Source organism: Carassius auratus, unplaced genomic scaffold (assembly GCF_003368295.1).
Source record: "Carassius auratus strain Wakin unplaced genomic scaffold, ASM336829v1 scaf_tig00011994, whole genome shotgun sequence".
In the NCBI taxonomy this organism is placed as follows: Eukaryota; Metazoa; Chordata; class Actinopteri; order Cypriniformes; family Cyprinidae; genus Carassius; species Carassius auratus.
The window spans coordinates 384,521-406,390 of record NW_020524254.1 but is presented as its reverse complement, the minus strand read 5'-3'; the positions used below and the strand labels follow the sequence as shown (position 1 = coordinate 406,390).

At 38.5% G+C, this 21,870-nt stretch overlaps 1 protein-coding gene across 1 annotated transcript in view; it reads left to right on the top strand.

Annotated features, from left to right (window-relative positions):
- Nucleotides 1–7,329: 7,329 nt before the first annotated feature.
- The window catches only part of LOC113073338 (laminin subunit alpha-5-like), a 59,495-nt gene continuing 44,954 nt past the window's right edge, over nt 7,330–21,870 (top strand). The window contains exons 1-3 of the mRNA XM_026246257.1: nt 7,330–7,756; nt 12,946–13,098; nt 21,723–21,840. Coding sequence (XP_026102042.1) covers nt 7,499–7,756; nt 12,946–13,098; nt 21,723–21,840 — 529 coding nt within the window. The 5' untranslated portion in view covers nt 7,330–7,498. The remainder of the gene's footprint in view (nt 7,757–12,945; nt 13,099–21,722; nt 21,841–21,870) is intronic.

Sequence of the window (21,870 nt, the reverse complement as noted above, 5' to 3'; positions counted from 1 at the left end):
CAGATCTTCAGACTGACGGCTGAAGGTGTGGAGTTAATGGCAGCTTTCATCGGCACAGTTGTAAACACAATGGCTTTCTACTTTCATGGCGGGGTTTGGCATCACTGCATCTTTGTTTCCAGACGGAACATTAAAGAACACACACGTGTCCTGGAAATCCTGTATAATACAACCAATCAGGTGACGACTTCCACACTTCTGAAGTGTTTCCACTTTTGTATGCTATATGCATCAGACTTTTTTATTTGTTATTATTATTAATACTTGAACAATAAATACTAAGCAAAAGTGCCAAACTTAAACACACGCACATACACATACATTGCTTCTATAGATATCTAATTCCTTAAGTAACACAGAAGAGGGTTCTGATTGTTAAATTTACAACAATTATATAATCAAGAGATTGATCATGTAAACCTCATTTTCTAACTTCTTGTTATAGCTCAAAAAGTCAAATATTACATGTTCATATAGTAGAAGAAAGTTGCACAACACAAAATCAATTCAAGGATTTAAGTGAACTTCACCAGGAATGGACTGAGGCTGGGTTCAAGAGCCACCACACACAGACGGGTCGAGGAATTTGCTGAACCACAGACAACGTCAGAGGGGTCTTACCTGGGCTAAGGAGAAGAAGAACTGGACTGTTGCCCATTGGTCCAAAGTCCTCTTTTCAGATGAGAGCAAGTTTTGTTTTCCAACTGGAAACCAAGCTCCTAGAGTCTGGAGGAAGGATGGAGAAGCTCATAGCCTAAAGTCTAAAGTTGGTTAAATGACCATGGTGTTGGTGTGCTTGACTGGCCAGCAAACTCACCAGACCTGAACCCCGTAGAGAATCTATGGGCTATTGTCAAGAGGAAAATGAAAGACAAAAGACCAAACAATGCAGATGAGCTGAAGGCCTCTGTCAAAGAAACCTGGGCTTCCAGACCACCTCAGCAGTGACACAAACTGATCTCCTCCATGCCAGGCCGAATTGAGGCAGTAATTAAAGTGAAAGGAGCCCCTACCAAAAATACATGTACAGTAAATGAACATACTTTCCAGAAGACCAACAATTCACTAAACAAGTTTTTATTTTTCATCCTATGAAGTATTCTAATTTGTTGAGATAATTAATTGATGTTTTTTTTTTTTTTAAATGTGAGCCAAAATCATCACAATTACAAGAACCAAAGACCTAAACTACTTCAGTTTTTTTGCACTGAATTTAACACACCAGTTTCACAATTTGAGTTGAATTACTGAAATGAAGTTTTCCAAGAGATTCTAATTTATTGCCCCTGTATATCTTCAAAGATCTGGTTAAAAATGCTTAGCAGGGTAACATTTGTGCAGTATCTTAAATGAAATTTCTTACATTTTATCTGGAATGAGGTATTTATTAAGCTTCCTCCAATTAATATTTCCAATAAACTGAGACCAACAGAAAATAGCACTTGGTTTACTAACAGTTTATTTTTTTTGAAATAATAAACGTATAGCCTTGATGAAAAACTAGTTCTGCCACAGAAAGTGTCAGCAGGGTGAAGTAAAGAAGCATGCTTGGAGTGTGAAGACTTCTACATAAACACACAACACAACCAAGTGAACATGCTCTGCTAGGAGCTGCTTTAAAGCAGTCATTAGTTGAGGAGGTTTGGGAGAGCTGGTCCATTATTAAAGAGTGTGTGGACAATTCCTGTTCTTCCTCTCAACTGTAGTGACTGTGTGTGTGTGTGTGAGTGAGATACAGTAGAGTACCACAGGCTAAAGGCCCCTTTGATATTATTTTCTTCTAAACCACTAGATGGCACAAAACCGTTGCGTAGCACTTTCTGTGGTGTTCATATTAGAGATAATCACCGTGTGAGGTGCCGTGTAGGATTTAAATCAAACTTCGCTTATGAATACATACATAAAACATATATATATATATGTGTGTGTGTGTGTGTGTGTTTACGTATACACCTATAAATATACATGCATACGGATGTTCAAAAATACATATATGAAACACGTGCACACTATTCATATTAGTGTGTAAGTGTATTTCATATATGTATTTTTGAACATCCAGTAGTGATTCATTTATAGGTGTATATGCATGTGTTATATGTATGTATTCATAAGCGAAGTTTAATTTAAATCCTACACGGCACCTCATAACCATGTTTAAAATGAAACCATAATATTTAAAACCATGATATTAATCATATCATATAATCAAATATCATTGTTTTTGTTACTAATGTTAATTTATATTCAATTATTATTTTTGTACAGTAAACAGGATTCAGGAATGCTTTTATGGCTGTTTAGCAGTTCTCAAATGTTATATGCAGTACAGTGGAATACATTACGCTGTACATTAAGTCTAGTTTACCACCTTACCCTATTAGTCAATCATTTTTTTTATTTCATTTATGTGTTAATTATTATTTTTTATCATACCTTCTTTGGGGGATATTCATCCTTTTGTGTGTAGATGCTAATATCTTGTTTACCATAAGTTTCCATTAATGTTGGTTAATGCATTGATAATATTAACACATACAACCTTCGACTTTGATAATATATTAGTAAATGGTGACATGAACATCAACTATGATTAATTAATGCTTTAGAATTAATTTTCGAATGTAGTTAATGTTAACAAATGAAACCTCGTTGTAAAGTGTCACCATTATCCTTGGTTTAAACAGGCCTTCTTTTTCTTTTTTCCTTCACTGTGTTATCAGCGTAATACATTGTGGTACAGATCATCAGTAGCTCCAGTGATGCTGTGATTCAGTGAGAGAGCAGGGCAAAAAAAGTTAGCAGTTTTTATTTATTATTATTATTTTATGCATTACACCACTAACAAATACTTCCTCTCGGACACCAAAGAGCTGTAGCCCTTCAACATTATCATGTGTTCATGCTAGTGGAAATCCGTGTTTATCACATGTCTGGTGCGTGTTCCTTGTAAGATAGACTCTCTCATCATCATTAGCGCTGTAGTAGAGTGTCGTCTGTCTGGCTGAAATGCTTCACTGCTCACTTAGCGAGACCTCCGGCTCTTTGTTCCTCATCCACAGTTAGTGCTCTGAATTTCTCCTTTCATTCAGACTGAACTTCAAAGCATGTGATCGTAACAAAACTGGAGGAAGAGCAAGAGGAAACACTGTTTTATTCAAATCAGTGTGAAAGATGCTTCAAACCTGTATGAACTTGCACTCACATGCTAACACAATAACCTCTCTGAGAGAGATGCCAGTACAATAAAACCAGATATGAATTATATGCCTGTAGGCCATAAGTACAGTACGGACCAAAAGTTTGGACACACCTTCTCATTCAAAGGGTTTTCTTTATTTTCATGACTATGAAGATTGTAGAGTCACACCGAAGGCATCAAGGGCTATTTGACCAAGAAGGAGAGTGATGGGGTGCTGCGCCAGATGACCTGGCCCCCACAGTCACCGGACCTGAACCCAATCCAGATGGTTTAGGGGTGAGCTGGGCCGCAGACAGAAGGCAAAAGGGCCAACAAGTGCTAAGCATCTCTCGGGGAACTCCTTCAAGACTGTTGAATTTCAGGTGACTATCTCTTGAAGCTCATCAAGAGAATGCCAAGAGTGTGCAAAGCAGTAATCAAAGCAAAAGGTGGCTACTTTGAAGAACCTACAATAGGACATATATCAGTTGTTTCACACTTTTTTGATATAATTCCATATATAATTCCACATGTGTTCATTCATAGTTTTGATGCCTTCAGCGTGAAAGGCAAAACTTTAATGCCGCACTCCTCACCCGTGTCTTTGCTTGGGGCTACATAATCTGAGGTCCTGTCTTTTGCCATTTCCTTTCATATGAGTTTGGATTTTTCTGCTCTTTATTGTTCGTGCTGCAGGATGCTGGTGGATGTGTAGCGCAGGATATCTGTCTCTTTCTCTGTATTAATGCGGAGGTGGTGGGATCCTGCTGTGATTATTAACTTGTGGATTGAGGGGTCTGCACGTCGAGCGAGAGGAGTGTTTGTGAAGGAGGAGGAGGAACATACGTTAAGTGTGTGATTTTGTCTTTTTCACATCAGCATGCTCCTCACTATCTCATAATCTCAGTGGTGTTTGTTAAAACTCAGAAAACATCTGAAATAAATCTCATAGACTAATTAGAAATCAGAATATCATAGCCGCTTAGTGCTGGGCTCTTTTAGGGAAGCCCGTTTCCACTAAAGTAAAAATAATACAAGTTCTACTTATAAATATATAATAATATGTAAAGCATAGTTATGAATATATTATATAATGAAAATAATGATAAAAAATATCATAATTAATCATATAATAATATATTAATATGATATGAGTATATATCAAATTAGATAATTTCTCATATTTAAGAATCTATAGCTCACAATTGTCATGTGTTTGCAACTTTATCTCATAGTGACTTCATATCTTAATTTACCTATTCCTCACAGCTGAGACTATTTCTCGTAATACTGAAGACAATTATGAGAAATGAAATCACATCATTATATCACACTGTTATTATGAGAAAAAAAAATCCCATTATATAATGTAATATTTATTGGAACTGGAACTGACTTAATGTCTCGATTGTGTTGTGACTCTCATAATTGTGATTTTATTTCTCATGCCTGTCTTCTTATCTCTTCATTTCTCATGATCATCTTCATATCTGCAACTTTATATCTCATAATAGTGACTTATCTCAATATGGCTATTTTCCACAGTTGTGACTTTCTAATAATTGTCTTCCCATCTCATAATTGCAACTGTAGATCTTAAATAAGAGATTATATCAATTACGAAGTCAACAATCTGACTTTTCTCAAAATTGTCTTTGTCTCATAATTGCAACTTTATATCTCATATTAGTATTTTCATTAAAAAAAAAAAAGAGCTAAGAACCACAGTTCCACAGAACTACAGAAACAACGGGTAAGATCAGGCCTGTCTGGTCACGTCTGTGTGTAAAGTATATGAAGATGCCACATCAAAACTGTGTTTTAGACACAACACAGCTTGCTCTGAACTTATCTAGGTCTGGACATCCTGCCTTTTCATGTTCCACCGAAAAAAAAAAAGTCATACAAGTCTGAAATGACATGAGGATGATTAAATGATGACAGAGCTTTCATTTTGACCAAATTATTATAGCTCATTATTCTGCAGCAAATAAAAATGAACTTGCTGGACTTTATATGAGTGTGAATAATTGTGTGTGTGTGTGTTGCTGCTCACTTTTACAAATGTAACTGTTCTGTTGTAACCTTTCATTTATACTGCACTGATTGGAAACTTTTTAACCTTTGCAAAAGGATGTATTGTGTTGCAATAAAATATCCTTTTAAAGTATCAGTAGGCTTTGAGAGTTTTTTAAGCACATAGATTAAGGTAAAGCCCATCCATAAGTGTCCCATCTAGTACAGTGGACCTATATTATTGAAACAAACAAGATGATCTTTCTATTAGATGAGCTATTTGTAAAACAAACAAAGAATAAGCCTTCCAAAAACTGGTAAAATACTTTAGATTTATGTTGTATTTATGTCCACTCTATACACATACATACATACATACTTTATTAGTTACACCTGTTTAATTGCTTGGTTACACAAATAGCTTATCAGCCAATCACATGGCAGTATCTCAATGCATTTAGGGATCTAGATGTGGTGAAGATGACTTGCTGAAGTTCAAACTGACCATCAGAATGGGTAAGAAAGGGAATTAAGTGACTTTGAACGTGGAATGGTTTTTGGTACCAGACAGGCTGATCTGAGTATTTCAAAAACTGCTGATCTACTGGGATTTTCACACACAACCATCTCTAGAGTTTACAGAGAATGATCAGAAAAAGAGAAAATATCCAGTGAGTGGCAGTTGTGTGGACGAAAATGCCTTGTTGATGTCAGAAGTCAGAGGAGAATAGGGAGACTAATTAGAGATGACAGAAATCAACAGTAACTCAAATAACCACTCGTTACAGCCAAGGAATGCAGAAAACCATCTCTTAACACACAACACATTGAACCCTGAAGCATGGATCCATCCTGCCTTGTCTCAGTGGTTCAGGCTGGTGGTGGTGGTGTAATGGTGTGTGGGATATATTCTTGGCACACTTTGGGCCGGTTGAGCATTGTTTAAACACCACAGCTTACCTGAGTATTGTTTCTGACCATGTCCATCTCTTTATAACTACAGTGTACCCATCTTCTGATGGCTACTTCCAGCACGATAATGCACCGTGTCACAAAGCTCAGATCATCTCAGACTGGTGTCTTGAACATGACAATGAGTTCACTTTACTCAAATGGCCTCCACGGACACCAGATCTCAATCTAATAGAGCAGTTTTGTGATGTGGTGGAACGGGAGATTCACATCAAGGATGTGCAGCCGATAAATCTGCAGCAACTGTGTGATGTCAGTATGGACCAAAATCTCTGAGGAATGTTTCCAACACCTTGTTGAATATATGCCATGAAGAATTAAGACAGTTCTGAAGGCAAAAGGGGATACTAGAAAGGTGTACCTATAAACCAGTGAATTCTTGATCTCTTGGATTATTGAATAATCCCATTTCACTGTGGTTATATATGCTCTATATATTAGTGTACATGACGAATAAAAATCTTGAATCTTGAATACCACCACCAGTCAAGAAAATCTTCAATACAAAAATAAATGTTAGGCAGCCAATGAGATGCAGGATTTTAGAGTTTTATCATATTATTATTATTAATTAGGATGTCAGAGTTTCATTAATTTAAGTGGGTACAGTATATAAAACATTAAAAATATGGATTCAGTACTGTATGCAAAAAACATTAAAGGCATAATTTGAAAAAAAAAACCAAGTCTTGTGCATCATAGGGAATAATATTCAGAATATTTTACAGTTAGTTTAATACCTTTAGATCAAATAGTGTTGTCGTTTAATGGATTTATATTATTACATACATTAAAAGTTGTAAAATTATAATAAAAAAAAACAGAAAATGGTAATTCCAAAAATGGAGCTTTGTGCAATAACAAGGATGTTATTCTGAACATTTTATTATAGGTTTTATATTCTAATGACACGTAGGTAAATTGTTTAAATAATTAGAAGTGTTTTTATTTAATTTTATTTTTTATTAAGCCTGGTGCAACGTAAAGGGCATATATTTATGACTGAGTTAGTTTAGTCTCAAAACATAGCAGCCGCAAAGAGTTTAATTGACACACACACACACACACACACACACACAAACACAAAACAACAAACAAAAAAACACATTGTCCAATGCTTGACTTGCTTGTCGAACTAACTTTCCCGCCGTCCCACCCGGTGCACTACCCTCCTCTCTCAGCTGGAGAAAGTGCCCATCCGCTTATTCTTCTGTATTACACACGACTTTCCGTGTCCTCGGTCTCTCCAGATGTCCGTGGTTAACACCCCAGCTAGCTCTCAGTGGATCTGACCAGCTGTGACAGTGTGAGTGTGCGGCTCAGGTGAAGATGGCGAGGGGACCGTCGCGCGCACCGGTGCTCGTGCTTCTATCGCATCTGTTTATCGACGCTCTTCTGGCGCAGGAGCTGCCCATCACCGGCGTGAACGGATACAGTCTGCACCCACCGTATTTTAATCTAGCGGAGGGGACGAAAATCACGGCCACGGCAACCTGCGGAGTGGACGAGCACGAGCAGCCAATTCAAGACCTGTACTGCCAACTGGTCGGGGGCCCCGTGTTAGGGGACCCGAGTCAGACGATTCAGGTAAAGATGTGCAACACATTTATACTTTTTTAAGGATTACATTACTAAAAATGGATAAAAGAACACGTTGATGTTAGTTATTTTCAGTTATAGCCAAAATAGGATTGTCTTGGACTTTGTGAAATGCACTTTTTATTGTTTTTATACATAAATATATCAGATGCTACCATAGTGCTGAATAATTAATGTTTATTTGCTTGGTATTCCAACTGACATGAGGCACTTCCATAAGATTTACTACCACATTTCCATTGTAACAAAAGATGGTATTTATATTTTATATTCTTCTATTATAATTTTTTTTTTTGATAGCCTATCAGAGGTGGGTAGAGTACCCAAAAACTGTACTCAAGTAAAAGTAAAAGTAATTCTAGAAATATTTACTCAAGTAAAAGTAAAAGTACTAGTCTTGAATAGTTACTTGGGTAAGAGTAAAAGAGTATCGGATAAAAAATCTACTCAAGTAGTTAGTTACTAGTTACTTTGGGTCATATATACTATTTTTATTTAGATATATAACGTTAGATAAAATGTATGTAATGTATGTGTGTGTGTATAAATGTATATATTTCATCAGTCTTTACTGCAATTTCTGTAATTTATTTTAAACCCTGTCTGTTTACAGATGTCATGCCATTACATATTTTTAATATGACTGACTTTATATTAAATGTGAATTTAACATTGAAAGTTAATGTGAAATAAACATTGCTACTAATCTTTCATTGTTCAGAAAGAGAGCAAATAACATTTAAATTATTAAAGATCATTTTCACTGACAGTCTAGAGTTAAATCACTCTCAGAAACTTCCATTAAAATCACTGAAACTGTTAACACTGTGAAATCAATATCTTAATTATAGATTCGTACACACATCTGCACTTTGTTGTTTCTGACGAAAGAATTCGCCAGAAAGAGGTATTCAGTCATTGAGCGAGTGAAGGAAGCACCGGCATTTTAGCGATGACTCATCGGAACACCTCTGATTGGCCATTGCATTCAAAAGCTCAACAGAATCGTCTGTGATTGGTTATAATGTGCAGTGCTGTAAAAACGCATCTGTCTCTGGCTCAGCGCCAGCAAGCGATCACAGATCTGAATTTAGCAGCTGATGATATGACTTGCTGAACGTACTCGCACCGGTGTGATAATCGGCTATTTTTTGTCTTTTGGAAGCTGCATTCAACTTGACTCCCCTCTGTTATAAGCCACACGCGTACAACAAACTAATGTCACAGTGGTATCGTGTACTGTAATCGAATGTAGCCCAAGTTATTACCTGTTAAACAGTAGACAGCACACGCGGTGTTCATCTAATAAAGATCTTCATCACTAGGAAATAATAGCCTTTGCAGATTTGCTTTAAATTCAGTGCAGTTCCATAGCCCCGTTTTCAACGCTGCTGATATTCTTAAACGGGGGGGGTGAAATGCTATTTCATGCATACTGAGTTTTTTACACTGTTAAAGAGTTGGATTTCCATGCTAAACATGGACAAAGTTTCAAAAATGCATGCGGCAGGAACTGAACGACTCATTTAAACTGATTCATGAACCAATTCACTCGTTTGCCTTGATCAAGCCTTTGAACAGAATTGACTCAAAAGAATGAATCATTCGCAAATGGGGATCACTCATTGCCCAGAGAAAAGTAGACAGCGCGTTTGGAATAAACTAAAGCATTTACAACATGTATTGCATTAAGATAAAGTAACGAGAGGCCAGTCGCCCACAGTAAAGAAGTTAAAGTACAGATTTTTCCCCAAAAAATTACTCAAGTAAGAGTAAAAGTACCCATCTTTAAATATACTCCGAAAAGTATTAGTAGCCTATCTATATAAACAGGTCAGGACAGTGCTTTGGGCTTGAGGAACTGCAAGATCCTGATCTTTTTTTTTTGAGAGCACCTGCTTAAGGTGAAAAAGTTATAAGGTGCTATGGTTCCTCATAAGAGACCCCCACTGAAGCTTCATAAGCAGCAAGCTTATAAAGACTCGACATGGCTTTTTGGCGAGTGAGTGAAATGTTTAAACATTGTAAAGATGTTTAACTATCCAAGATGGATAGTTGTTTATTTGCACACTCTCTCCCTTTACTGAAAGAATTATGCAAATCAGGTAACAGCACAGACATGCCCAAAAATTTAGTGCCGAATTTCAATTTGCATGCCACAATTTCTAATTTTGCAGATTAGCTTGCACCCCGAAACAGCTCTTTAAAATGTCCTACGTGATGAGTTATAACTCTTTTCTTCACTATTTGATCATAATTCAATGAATTATTGTCATGATTGATAGAACATGTACACATCTAAATTGTGGTTATGACACAAACTTAATTTACAGGTAATGTAGCACCACAGCATGATTAGAGCGCGCTGGATAAACTGTGCTTTTGTTGATGGTTAGGTAATAACAAAGTGTCTGTGCTGAAATACCTGTTAAGTGTCTACTGTCAACTGTTTCATGAACTCACCCCAGATAGTATCAATAGGTTACTGTCGTAACCCCGGTTCTCTGAAACATCTCGTGTTCGAGATCCACCTATTGAAAGGGCATCCGTACCTGACCTCTGCAGAAGCATCCAATTGCACCAAGTCTGGCTAGACAGACAGAAGCGTGCAGCCAATGCCAGGTAAGGCCCCGCCCCCTTACCTAGGGGTATAATATTGGCTGCAGCGCTGCTATTCTCCAGTAAGTATATTCGCTTTTCGTGTGGCAAGCGGGGCAAAGCTGGTGGATCTCTCCACTCTATGTTTCAGAGAAGGACGGTCGCCCCAGAGAGGCGGTGCCTGACACGTCCCATACTCATGAACCTGTAATACTGATGCACAATCGTGACAGCTGTGCATATGCAGCACATGAAAAAAAAATGTTAGCATCACACACATGATAACCAATGTGCATATAAATACACCCAGAAAAGGAATGTAAAAATGTGCTTAGTGACAGGGATGTGCATGGCCAGCCGGCCCATTCACTCCTTTTTCATCACTTCCAACAGGGTTGCAGGGAAGGGCTAAGAAGACCCCACCCCTAAAACCGAATGTGCTACCGAGATACTAGTGACATCCAGCCGGTAATAACGCACAAATGTATGAGGAGAAGCCCAATTGGCAGCGGAGCAGATGTCCTTTAGCGACACTCCCCTAAACAAAGCCCAAGAGGTGGCAATGCCCCTCGTGGAATGAGCTCTGATGTCCCCTGGTGGCTGCATTCCCTTTGATTCATAAGCCAAAGCTATAGCATTCACAAGCCAATGTGAGAGGCGTTGCTTAGAAATTGGATTCCCTCCATGAGGGGGTGCCCATGAAATAAAGAGCTGGTCGCTCTTCCAGAAAGCACTGGTCCTGTTCATATATGTCTGTAAAGCACGGACGGGACACAGAGCATTTAGCCTCTCATCCTCTGGGGAGGGAAAAGGTGGATGGTGAAAAGCGGACAGCTCCAACACCTCTGAAGTGAAAGCAGGGAAGCACTTCGGCATGAAGAACGGATTAGGCTTAAGGGAAACCATATCTCCACTAAGAGAGAATTTAGTGCACGAGGGATGAACCGAAAGTGCATGTAGCTCACTGACACGTTTGGCTGATGCCAAGGCCAAGAGCAAAGCTGTCTTGAAGGAAAGCAGCTTTAGGGAAATACTTCCAAGAGGTTCAAAAGGATACTGAGACAGAGCCTCCAACACCATGGAGAGATCCCACTCAGGAACAGTTCTCCTGATGACTGGCAAGTGGCGACGGGCACCCTTCATAAATCTGCAGATTAGAGGATGCTGCCTGACTGTTGAGCCCTCAAAGCCCACATGACAGGATGAAATCGCAGCCAAGTAGACCTTAATTGTGGAAAAATATTTGCCTTTAGTCACCTGGGTCACCCATACCATGAGAAGACCTGGGTCACCCATACCATGAGTTGCCATATCCTTTACTTCAAGGCCCTAAAGGCCGTATTTGAAGTCGAGCGGGTCGCTCCAATTGTGCCTCATATGCTTAGCGCACACTGGAAGGATGGGGAAGAGTTGTTTCCTCGGACCGGGAGGAGGTCCCAACACTTTTCCGTCGTAAATATCCCTCTCCTGGTCGGTGGCGCTCTGTGGAGCCGGCCACTCAATGTTGAGGCGAGCAGCCGCTCGCTCACACACTTCCAGGAGGATGGACTGAGGCAGGGCTGCGTGGCCGCTAGCCTGGGGAACGCCAGAGGGTGGGATGGCCTCCTCGTCCTCTGAGACCCCGAGAAGGGCCACATCATCCTCATTGCCGGAACCAACCGAGCACGAGGTTGCCCGTGAAGATGTCCTCTTCGGGGAATGTGGGATTGGGCTGGTCAGCCCAAACAAGTGAGGAGGAGCCCCGGGAGGCCCCCGGTAGCACGTCATCGTCACCATGTCCCCCATCTGAGTCAGAAAAACCGAGCTCGGTGCACTGGGTCGCTGCAACTTTAAGACGACGTCTTAAAAGCTTTCTGGGCAGCATAAGGCAATGGCTGCAATTTTCCAGGTTCTCCAAGGCTTCTTGAGCGTGTTTAAGGCCCAAGCAAACCACGCAGAATGGGTGAAGGTCCTTAGGAGCGCTTAGCGCTCTACATTTCCCAGAGAAGCGGTAGGTTTAGAAAGTGACATACCGGAGAAGAAATCGGAAAAATTTGTGGCGGGCAGCCGTGGGAGAGGTAAAACGACGAGAGTGCGGGTGGCTCTGAATGCAGAACACAGCAGAAGGCTGAGAAGATGACAGTCACGTCTGGCGGAGGCTGATCAATCGATATGTCCTCCTGAAGACACGAAGGTGAGCAGCGTAATCCAACCGAACTGTGTCAATGCAGAGATCGCGAGAAGCGAATGTCAACTGGAGAATAGCAGCACTGCAGCCACTATTATACCCCTAGGTAAGGGGGCGGGGCCTTACCTGGCATTGGTTGCGTGCTTCTGTCTGTCTAGCCAGACTTGGTGCAATTGGATGCTTCTGCAGAGGTCAGGTACGGATGCCCTTCCCATAGGTGGATCTCGACCACGAGATCATGAAAGAGAACAACTAGTTTTTTGACCTTAGAGGAGTTAGTTTCCTCATACAGCTTTTAATTTGTCTAATTAGATCTAAACTAAAAGCAGATCACGTTACAAAAAGGTGTGATATACCAAAGTACTTCTAGAGATATCTTTCAGCTAAATGTTGTGTCTTCCTGTGTTATCAGGGCCAGCACTGTGACATCTGCTCCTCTGAAGACACTAACAGAGCGCATCCCATCAACAACGCCATCGATGGCACCGAACGATGGTGGCAAAGCCCTCCGCTCTCCCGCAGTGAAACCTACAACCAGGTCAACGTCACTCTGGACCTAGGACAGGTATGTTTCCGGTGCACTCCTTACATTTGTCTAACTCCACACACGTGTTCATATTATTCAGCGTACAGTAGAGTCATCTGATACTCGGCTGCAAAACGACCCTCCCCATCACAACCACAGTCCATGTCCCGCTTCTCTCACTCACTCTCTTTTTGGTTTGTTAAATGACCCTAGACACTTTTTGGTTTTTGTGTCAATAAACCAAATCATTTGAACCAATACTTTTTTTCTCATAGTGACCTGAGATTCGATAAGTGAGCTGAGTAAATGTAGTATTTCTTAATTTAAATGCAAATTATATTTAGGTTGTAAATGACTGAAACTGTAAATGTTAGAGATGCACTACTGATGTATCGGCTGCCAGTATTTTAGCCAATGCAAAAGCTAAGCTAAAAACATTAAGAGTACATACACAAGCCGAAAATTGTTTTCCACTTTACTGTGGGACCTCTCCTAGTCAAATGCTCATTGTTAATGTTACCTCATTTATGTGTGATCCTTCAGGGCACATTATTTTAACATCACTCAGAGTATAGTATTAAAGAAAAAAAAAACTCTGTCTTGCTGCCAATGGCACTTAAATGCCTGGGAAATAACCACTAATTTACTAACTATCTAAGCCAAAACTTTCTGAAGTATTCAGACATCAACCTGTAGCTATTTGAGGAAGATCATGGATGGATCCCATCCCATCAGGAAACAGGTCAAAATTATACCCCACACTTGTTTATTTTCTTCTATTTCTTATGCATGTTTGTTCACACAAGTGAAATGGCTTGTGCACAAGTTTGCACTTGTTCGCAATTTCTCAGAAGCATTTCAACATTTGTAGACCTAAAAATACACTTCTTCCAAACCACAGTAGAAATCTTTTGCCCTTTTCTGGGGCCCTTTTGTTGCATATAAAAAAGACAAAGTCTAATCCAGAGCTGCAATGTACTCTGTGTGAATGTGTTTGAGTGTATTGTGGGGGGTTGAGTGGGACTCAGTGGGGACTAAAGTGCCCCATTGTGTGCCATGCGTGGAGATGGGCATGATATCAGTCGTGGGAGCAGGACAGAACTAAAGTTTTCCTGTCATCTAGTAAGGACTGAGTTTAGCCAACGGCAAGGCAGTAGAATTGGATCTATTGATCTCTCACTTATTTTTACTCTCTCTTTTGGTCATTAAAATAGTCAGTTGCTCACCCTATCCTTGCCTGGCATCAGTTTTCCTGCCATTGTGTAGGGATCATGTGATCATGAGCTATCTTAAAATGACTGTATGACTTACTTTTTACTGTGGAACACAAAATAAGATATTTTAAAGAATGTTTCAACTCATTTTGTCCATATAAGGAGTCAGTAGGGTCCAAAATAAATTCAGTTCCATTGACTTTCACTGTATGGACAACACACTTTTCACAGATGAAAGAAAGTTTTCAAGTTGGAAAATGAATAGATTTTTATTAAAAAAAGCAAACAAAAAAATGAATACATACAATGACACAAATTTTCCACTGACAGTGCATTATGCTTCATTATATTTTTGAGGCGGGAGAATTTGAGATGGCATGTTGGGGGCTGTCATTGTTGTTTTCAAACCGAAATGTGGCACAGTTCAGCAACGCCCCCGATTCCTGTCGAAACCTGTTCCTTCGTGCAGTTGAGAAAGAAACCCACCTCCACGTCTACAAGGCCTCTCAAGCTGGGTTTTCATCACCCTGCTTTTATGCAAATTTTTAAGTAAAGTATCACATCAGAATCAAGTGATGGAAACACTGAATTAAAAAAAAAATGCCTTAATTTGCAAGAAAGTTTTTATGCTTGCTTGAGGTGGTTTTTGACTTGCAAGAAGAAGGGTTAATGCGAATAATGGGAGATGGAAATTCATTTTGCGAATAAATTCCTCCAAGCGCATCAAAAAAGACTTTGCACTATGGGACGGTAAATCCTGACTAACCAGTGGACCGATCTTGTTCCACAGCATCTGAAATGTTATATGGTCACTCGAAAGTGCCCGAGCAAAAACTGTCATCAAAGTATTTCTGTATAATTGCCTCGCAGAACCGTTAAACCACTGCATTCCCGAATAGCAGCATCCACCTCTGAAAGCAATTACCGCGTTTATTGTGTTTCGTCTGCTCGTTCTTATGTGCAAGTAATTTATTATATAGAAAAAATTATTATATTCAGAAGAAAATGGTCTTCTTTTTTAATGAAATACCAATGGTCATACAGGCTATGCATACTTTATAGCAACTTGTTTAACATATTCTTAATTCTTTCAAGCAGACTTATTTATTTCTATAAATAGATTTAGATTAATCTTTAGGAATATTAAAGTTTTCAATCAAGAGCAGTGTGTGTGTCTTTTGTTGCTTGATTAATCTTGATGACTATGACAATAGCAACTACATAATGCTGCTATCCCTTTAAAACCGAATACACAGCTGCGATGGATACAATGTACTGATACACGTTCTCCCCTCGCATTTTTTTAGTTTTATGCGACATTGCAGCAAGTGTACGTTAGCTTATGTCCCGACCACTACGCATCTAAACTGAATAAAACCCTTCCCAAATGGTCCCTCCCTAACATTTTCATCTCGTTTTTATTGTTTGACGAAAATGTAATTTACGTCATAGTTTTTGTCCTTCAAAAAGAGTTTTGGTTCATTATCATCTCGTTGTCGTCAGTGAAAAAAAAAATAATTGACAGAAATTATGACTAAAATTATTTGTCAACGAAATGAACACTGCATCTGACCAAAGCTGAGGCAGTCAGAATAAGACAAGGCGGGGTTTGAAAAGAAAAAGGAATTTGGAATTTGCTATTTAATGCGGGATGTCACAAAGTTTGGCAAATTTGGAATCGCGGAATCCAGTCAAAATGTAATTTGGTATGTGACGCAGAATGTCATGAAGTTTGGAAAATTTTGGATGAATTAATCAAAAATGTAACTGTAGGATACACTTAATCAAATCGTGTTATTGACTTGAGTCTGTGAATATTAAACCACAAAAAGACTGCTATTGAACAAAAAGTCCTGCAGTTATATAGTCTTGATCAGATTTTCAGCCCAAATCTGATTTTTGTACAAATCCGATTGAAATCAAAATAAAAAACAAATCGTGTTTAAATTTTAAGTTAAGTTTTATGAGATAATAATTAAAAAAGATCTTGCATCTGATTTATGATGTTGTTGTATCACTTAAGTGGTCGGTCATAGCTGTTCCTTCTTGATGCGGATCTAGACCACGATTTAAAACTGGTTGCAGTTGAGACTGAACCATGTCTAATATAGCACTATGGGGATTCATGGTGCTGAATGATTGGGCATCTGCCTTCACCACATCTAACCTCTCAGTGAGTTCCCAGAGGAGCACAAAAGGCTTTCCAACTGTGCTGGGTTGGATGGCGCTGGCTCTTGTTTCCTGCTTCCTCTTTCAGGACTCTTCAGTGGCAGAGGAGCTGGGGGACCACCAATGATTCAAGACCTTTAATGCTTTATTAAGGCTATACACAGAGCCCATACATTTACTTTTATTTAAACACTTCACTGACAGGACAGGGAGAGAGACTTGAATCATTCTTTTTTTTCTCTTTGTGGTCTTCAAATACTAAAACTTCATGGACGTAGCTGAAGCATGTTTCACTTTATTGAATTTTTTTGGGAGAGCCATGAGAACTCTCTTTGAGTCCAGTGTGTGTATGTGTGTGTGTCTGTATGGAACAAACACAGTTAAGACACTTAGCAACAATTATCCACTTGACCTCACAGTTTATGAAAGGCAAACACAGATAGCCCACATCCTCTGATCTTCCCATGCCAATGGAACTAGAAAAATGCCAGTTCAAGAAAAGGTTTAGGATAGTGATAATGATGATGGAAGCAAGTAGGATACAGCATACTCATTTTGCATAAAGTTTAGTAAAAACATAGTGAGTTTCAAGTCATAGCAAAGAATGTAGAATACCCAAGTTTTGAATGGTACGCTTTCAGAGGAATCCCTAATCAATATAACTGGAAGGCTCAAATGATCCCAGAATTACAGAGTACTTCTGCAGGAAGGGAGGATGGGATTCAGGTATGTAGAGCAGGTGTTAACAGATGACCATCCTTCAAACTCATCTTACCCCCTCATGTGCCTTAGGGCTGATAAAAATAACACACACACACACACACACACACACTTGCATCTAAGCTGCCCATCCAACATTCCCAGGAAATGAAGTGTGATTATGGGTGTCATTGGTGACATCCCTCTGTCTAGAAGGTGAGAACTGATGAACAGCATGTTGTTTTTCCATACTGTCTGCAGGAATGATGGAAGCTCACATGAGCACAAGAGCTCTCTTTTCAGTGAGGGCTTATGACAGTTTCGATGCCTTTTAGTGGCGTTGTGGTTTCTGAACATTCTGAGGATGTGGACAGTGAGACACACCTGTTGGTGAATGGTGTTATTATTTATGAGATGTTTGCAGCTCTGGATACTTTTATAGCATGTGATTTAATAGTTTAGATGCAGTATGTTGGAGCCGACTGTTACATTTGTCTAAGTGTGCTTATAGTTCAGTTCAATTACGTGTACATTTAGATGCTCATGGCTTAAAGTAGGATTTTAAACTTTTTAAGTGGCTGAGACCTCTTAAAATATAGAAAGGGCTATAGACATGTTAACAGCCTTTACTCAAGTCTTCAGTGTCACATGATCCTTCAGAAATCATTCTAATATGCTGATTTGCTGCTCAAGAAAAATGTATTAATTATGTTGAAAACAGTTGTGCTGTTTATAAATATATATATTTTTGTGGAAACTTAAAGTTACATTTTTTATCAATCTTTTATTAACTTATTGAGATTTTTGAAACACTGTAAAATCTTATTGGTGCCAGACTTGTACTGTGACTATGAATACAGCATGTTTTTTCTTTCTAACATGCTTTCTTATAATAATGGAATATAATGTTTAAAATGTTTTCTTTTCTGTCAAGTTAATGTGTCATTTTCAGTTAAAATGTATTTATATAGCGCTTTTTATAATAAATATATTTCAATGCAGATTTACCTTAATTAGTGTGCAATTTTAGTAGTATGCTAGAGAGCAAGTTGTTTTAAAATTATTTATTTTGCTTTTCTTTTTCTTTACATTTATGAATAGTTCAATTTAAAATGAAAATTCTGAAGATTTTTAAAAAATACTTTTTTTGTGCTTTACTTGAAAACATTTGGGATAAAATATAAACCTGCAGTCTGCAGAGATTCGATCAGCGTAACAGAAAGCTATGCAGGTCTTATGTTTTGTCGTGATTTGGTATTTTTTGTACAGATTAGCAGTGTCTGCTCATGTTCACACATGCTCAGATGCTTACAGTAGCCAGAGTTCAGAGTTCTGGACACCCATTAATGCACGTGTAAGTATTAATCTTCAGAATCCTGGTTTGGAGTCATAGTTAGCTTATTTCATTTTCTCTCACTTGACCTGTCGGTAAGCCCCGCCCCCCTTAGTTACTGTTGCGAACTCAGACAAACAGTCTTACAATGACAGCTGTCAGTGTGAAAGCCTTGTCCCTATTTTTTTGGGGTAAATGTTGGACACAGAAGGACCAATATTCAAGTGGGACTTAAATATGCTGTGGAGGAATATATAAATAATTTTAAAACTAATATTGTGGGGATTCATTTGGAAGTGAGGGTTTACAGATTGCTATGCAAGTGGGAGAAGTCTCATGTTACATTCTCCACGATAGCAGATAATGACATCCCGGATCAACACTGTTCATGTATCACAGGGTACGATTAAATTAATTTACATTTAACCAGTTTAATATGAAGAGACAGTGAAATGTAGACCTTTATTTATGTGATTTTGCCCTACACTGTACAAGACTTGAGAACAGTCTGCTATTTAGGTTTGTATGGACTCACTAACTTTAACGTTAGTTAAACACTAGCTAGTTTTCTCGATGTTATTAATGGTCTGCTTGAGCAGATGAAAATTGTTACTTAAAGGGACTGTAAGTAGGAATTACTCCCATCTAGTGGTGAAATTGTATTTTGCATTCAAACTAACTTTGCTCTCCAGCGCCTTGCTTTTTCAAATGCGCGTTGCATCTACGGTAGGCGATATGTACCAAAAAGCTTTGACAGGATGTCTTCTAATAGCACTTCGTCGAGTTTTCCTTCAGGTGAACAGGTGTGTTATTTCAAACAAACTGCAACATGACAACTAACAAACGAATGTTACAGTATGAATTACTAACTGTGGAAAACATGAAATATTGTAATTATTTGTTATGTCTTCTTTATTCGTTATATTTTCTGAATTATGTGCATTGTTAGATATCATCATCAAACACTGACTTATCTGTCGAGAAGAAAACTGGCCACTTCAGCGTCACTTTTGAAATCTTTTTCCAGCATTAGCTCTTTCCACCTAGAAAAAGCTTCCCCGACATTAACTCTTGTTTTCTGTAATCTACGGTCACGTTTCCTTTTACGTTCTATGTTTGACTGTTTTGGCGGCTATGTTTTCTTCTCCTGTGGCGCGGCATATGTATGGTCCATACTAAGAATGCAATCCAGACTTTTAAACTTGCCGGTGCAGTTTCAGGCGCCTCTCACTGCTCTGCACCTGCGTTTCTGGCTCTGACCGAAAACGCGTTGTGGAAACGCGTTGGCTTAGTACTTTTTGTCCCTCTCTGCTATTATAGTTTTACAAGATGGCAGAACTACATGGAAGCATCCGTCGACCTACCCGTCCCATGTATATAAAGATAATAAATTCTTCATTTACAAGGATTAGTTTAAACATTGGCATAGGTATTTGTACACCTTTGAGGGCATATTTATGAATAAAAATATTGATTTTAGATAATAAAATACCTAAAAAGTTACTTATTGTCCCTTTAATGAGAGCATTATGACCAGAAAACGAATGTTTTTGTCTTCATTGGGATTGGGGGTGAATGCTTTGGAATATTTTGTTCTTTTTTGGGTTTAGGAAACAGAATAAAATAAATTCCATTGCCTATCCTCTCAGGATAGCTGGAATCACTGTTACAAGTACCACAGGCACATCATTTTTCCATATTTGAAGCATAAACCCCATAACTAAGATGCAAGTTTCACTATGGGACCAAAACTTACCTACAGAGTTTAGCTCCCTGTGCAACTGATACTCGACTGCCATTGGCTCATCTGCATTCAAGGGGAGGGGCTTACCGATAGGTCTTGTCTTGTCTTCTGTCTGCTTTGCATTATCTCTTATCTTAACTCATTATTTTGTCTTCTCTTACTTACACCACAGCTTTGAGAAGCCAGAAATTCCTTATCTGTACCCATGTGCCTCTTGACTTCAAGTCTTGACTTGATTTTTGTGGGTCTTTTATAGGCTGATGTACGATGTAATCTTGAGTTGTATGTTCTTTCTTTAACAAAATTTTCATGTCCATGAATAGTGGTGTTTGCTAAGTATCATTATTACTATTACTCACACTTAGGCTTAACAGTTTCAAGAAAGTAAACAATAAGGTGTGCAATTTTTTGCCTTTGTTGGACTATGCAAATCCTGTTGCAACCATCTAGAACAACACCTAGAGCAACCAAAATCTATCTATCTGTATCTATCTATATACAGTATATATGACACGCACACCCACACACACACACACGTTATATTATATTAACATTACCATATTACCTTCATGTGGTTTAGTTGCATTGGAATTGCATTTATTGTGAAGATTTTTTTTATGTTTTGTTCTTTTTTGTTTGCATTTTTATGGATTTCTTTATTTTCAAAATAGATTTGTATTTATTATTTTATTATTTACATTTAAAATTAATTTAATAATTCATAAAACTACTATACAAATCTACACCTTCTACAGTATAAGTATTTAATTATGTATAAAACATTGTTCTCTTCTCATCTGCTCTATATATCTATAAATTGCTTGTGTTGCTTGTGTTGTTAAAGTCACTTTGTCTCTGAATGTTGTGACATAAATTAAATAAATGACCAATTATCTTTTAAGGCCCTCACTAAAAATATAGGCTAATAAGTTGTAAAAGAGTATAGATGAGGGTGAGGGGCATGAATGTGACGTCCCTCTACATACTGGATCTCTGTCACGCTAAAGCATGTGCAGACATGGTTTTTCAGGTGCTCGATGATTGACATAGCATTCATGTGTCCTCTGACTATGTGCTTCCACTCTTATCACACACAAAAGCAAATTCAGAAAGCATTCAACAGAGGAATTTTTGCGATCACTAAGCCCAAGGGAATCTGGACATCTCATTGAACATTTCAAACACTGACTTCATGCTGCAGCAAACCCATCCAAACCAAACGAAAAGAGTCCAGTTATGTCCATGTCTTTGATTTAGTCACAGCGGGAGAAAATCTGTGAACCTCAGTGACTTTTATCAGTCCATCAGTCACGTAAAAACAACATTGCTTTGGCATTGATATGAACTCACAATCATATCTGACTCTTATTAATGCAGGCTCATCTGTTTTTGAGCTTGTGTGTGATGACTTCATGTGAAAAGTTGCTGGAAGTTCATTGGCATTATTCATATAAGACATTATTCATATGTGGACCTACACTGAAAATCTTTTTATTCTTGCCAGCTTTTCCATGTTGCATATGTGCTCATCAAATTTGCAAACTCGCCCCGGCCGGACCTGTGGGTGCTGGAGCACTCCATCGACTTTGGGAAAACATACAAGCCGTGGCAGTTCTTCGCCTGTGAGTATAACTGAAATGAGCATTTTATCA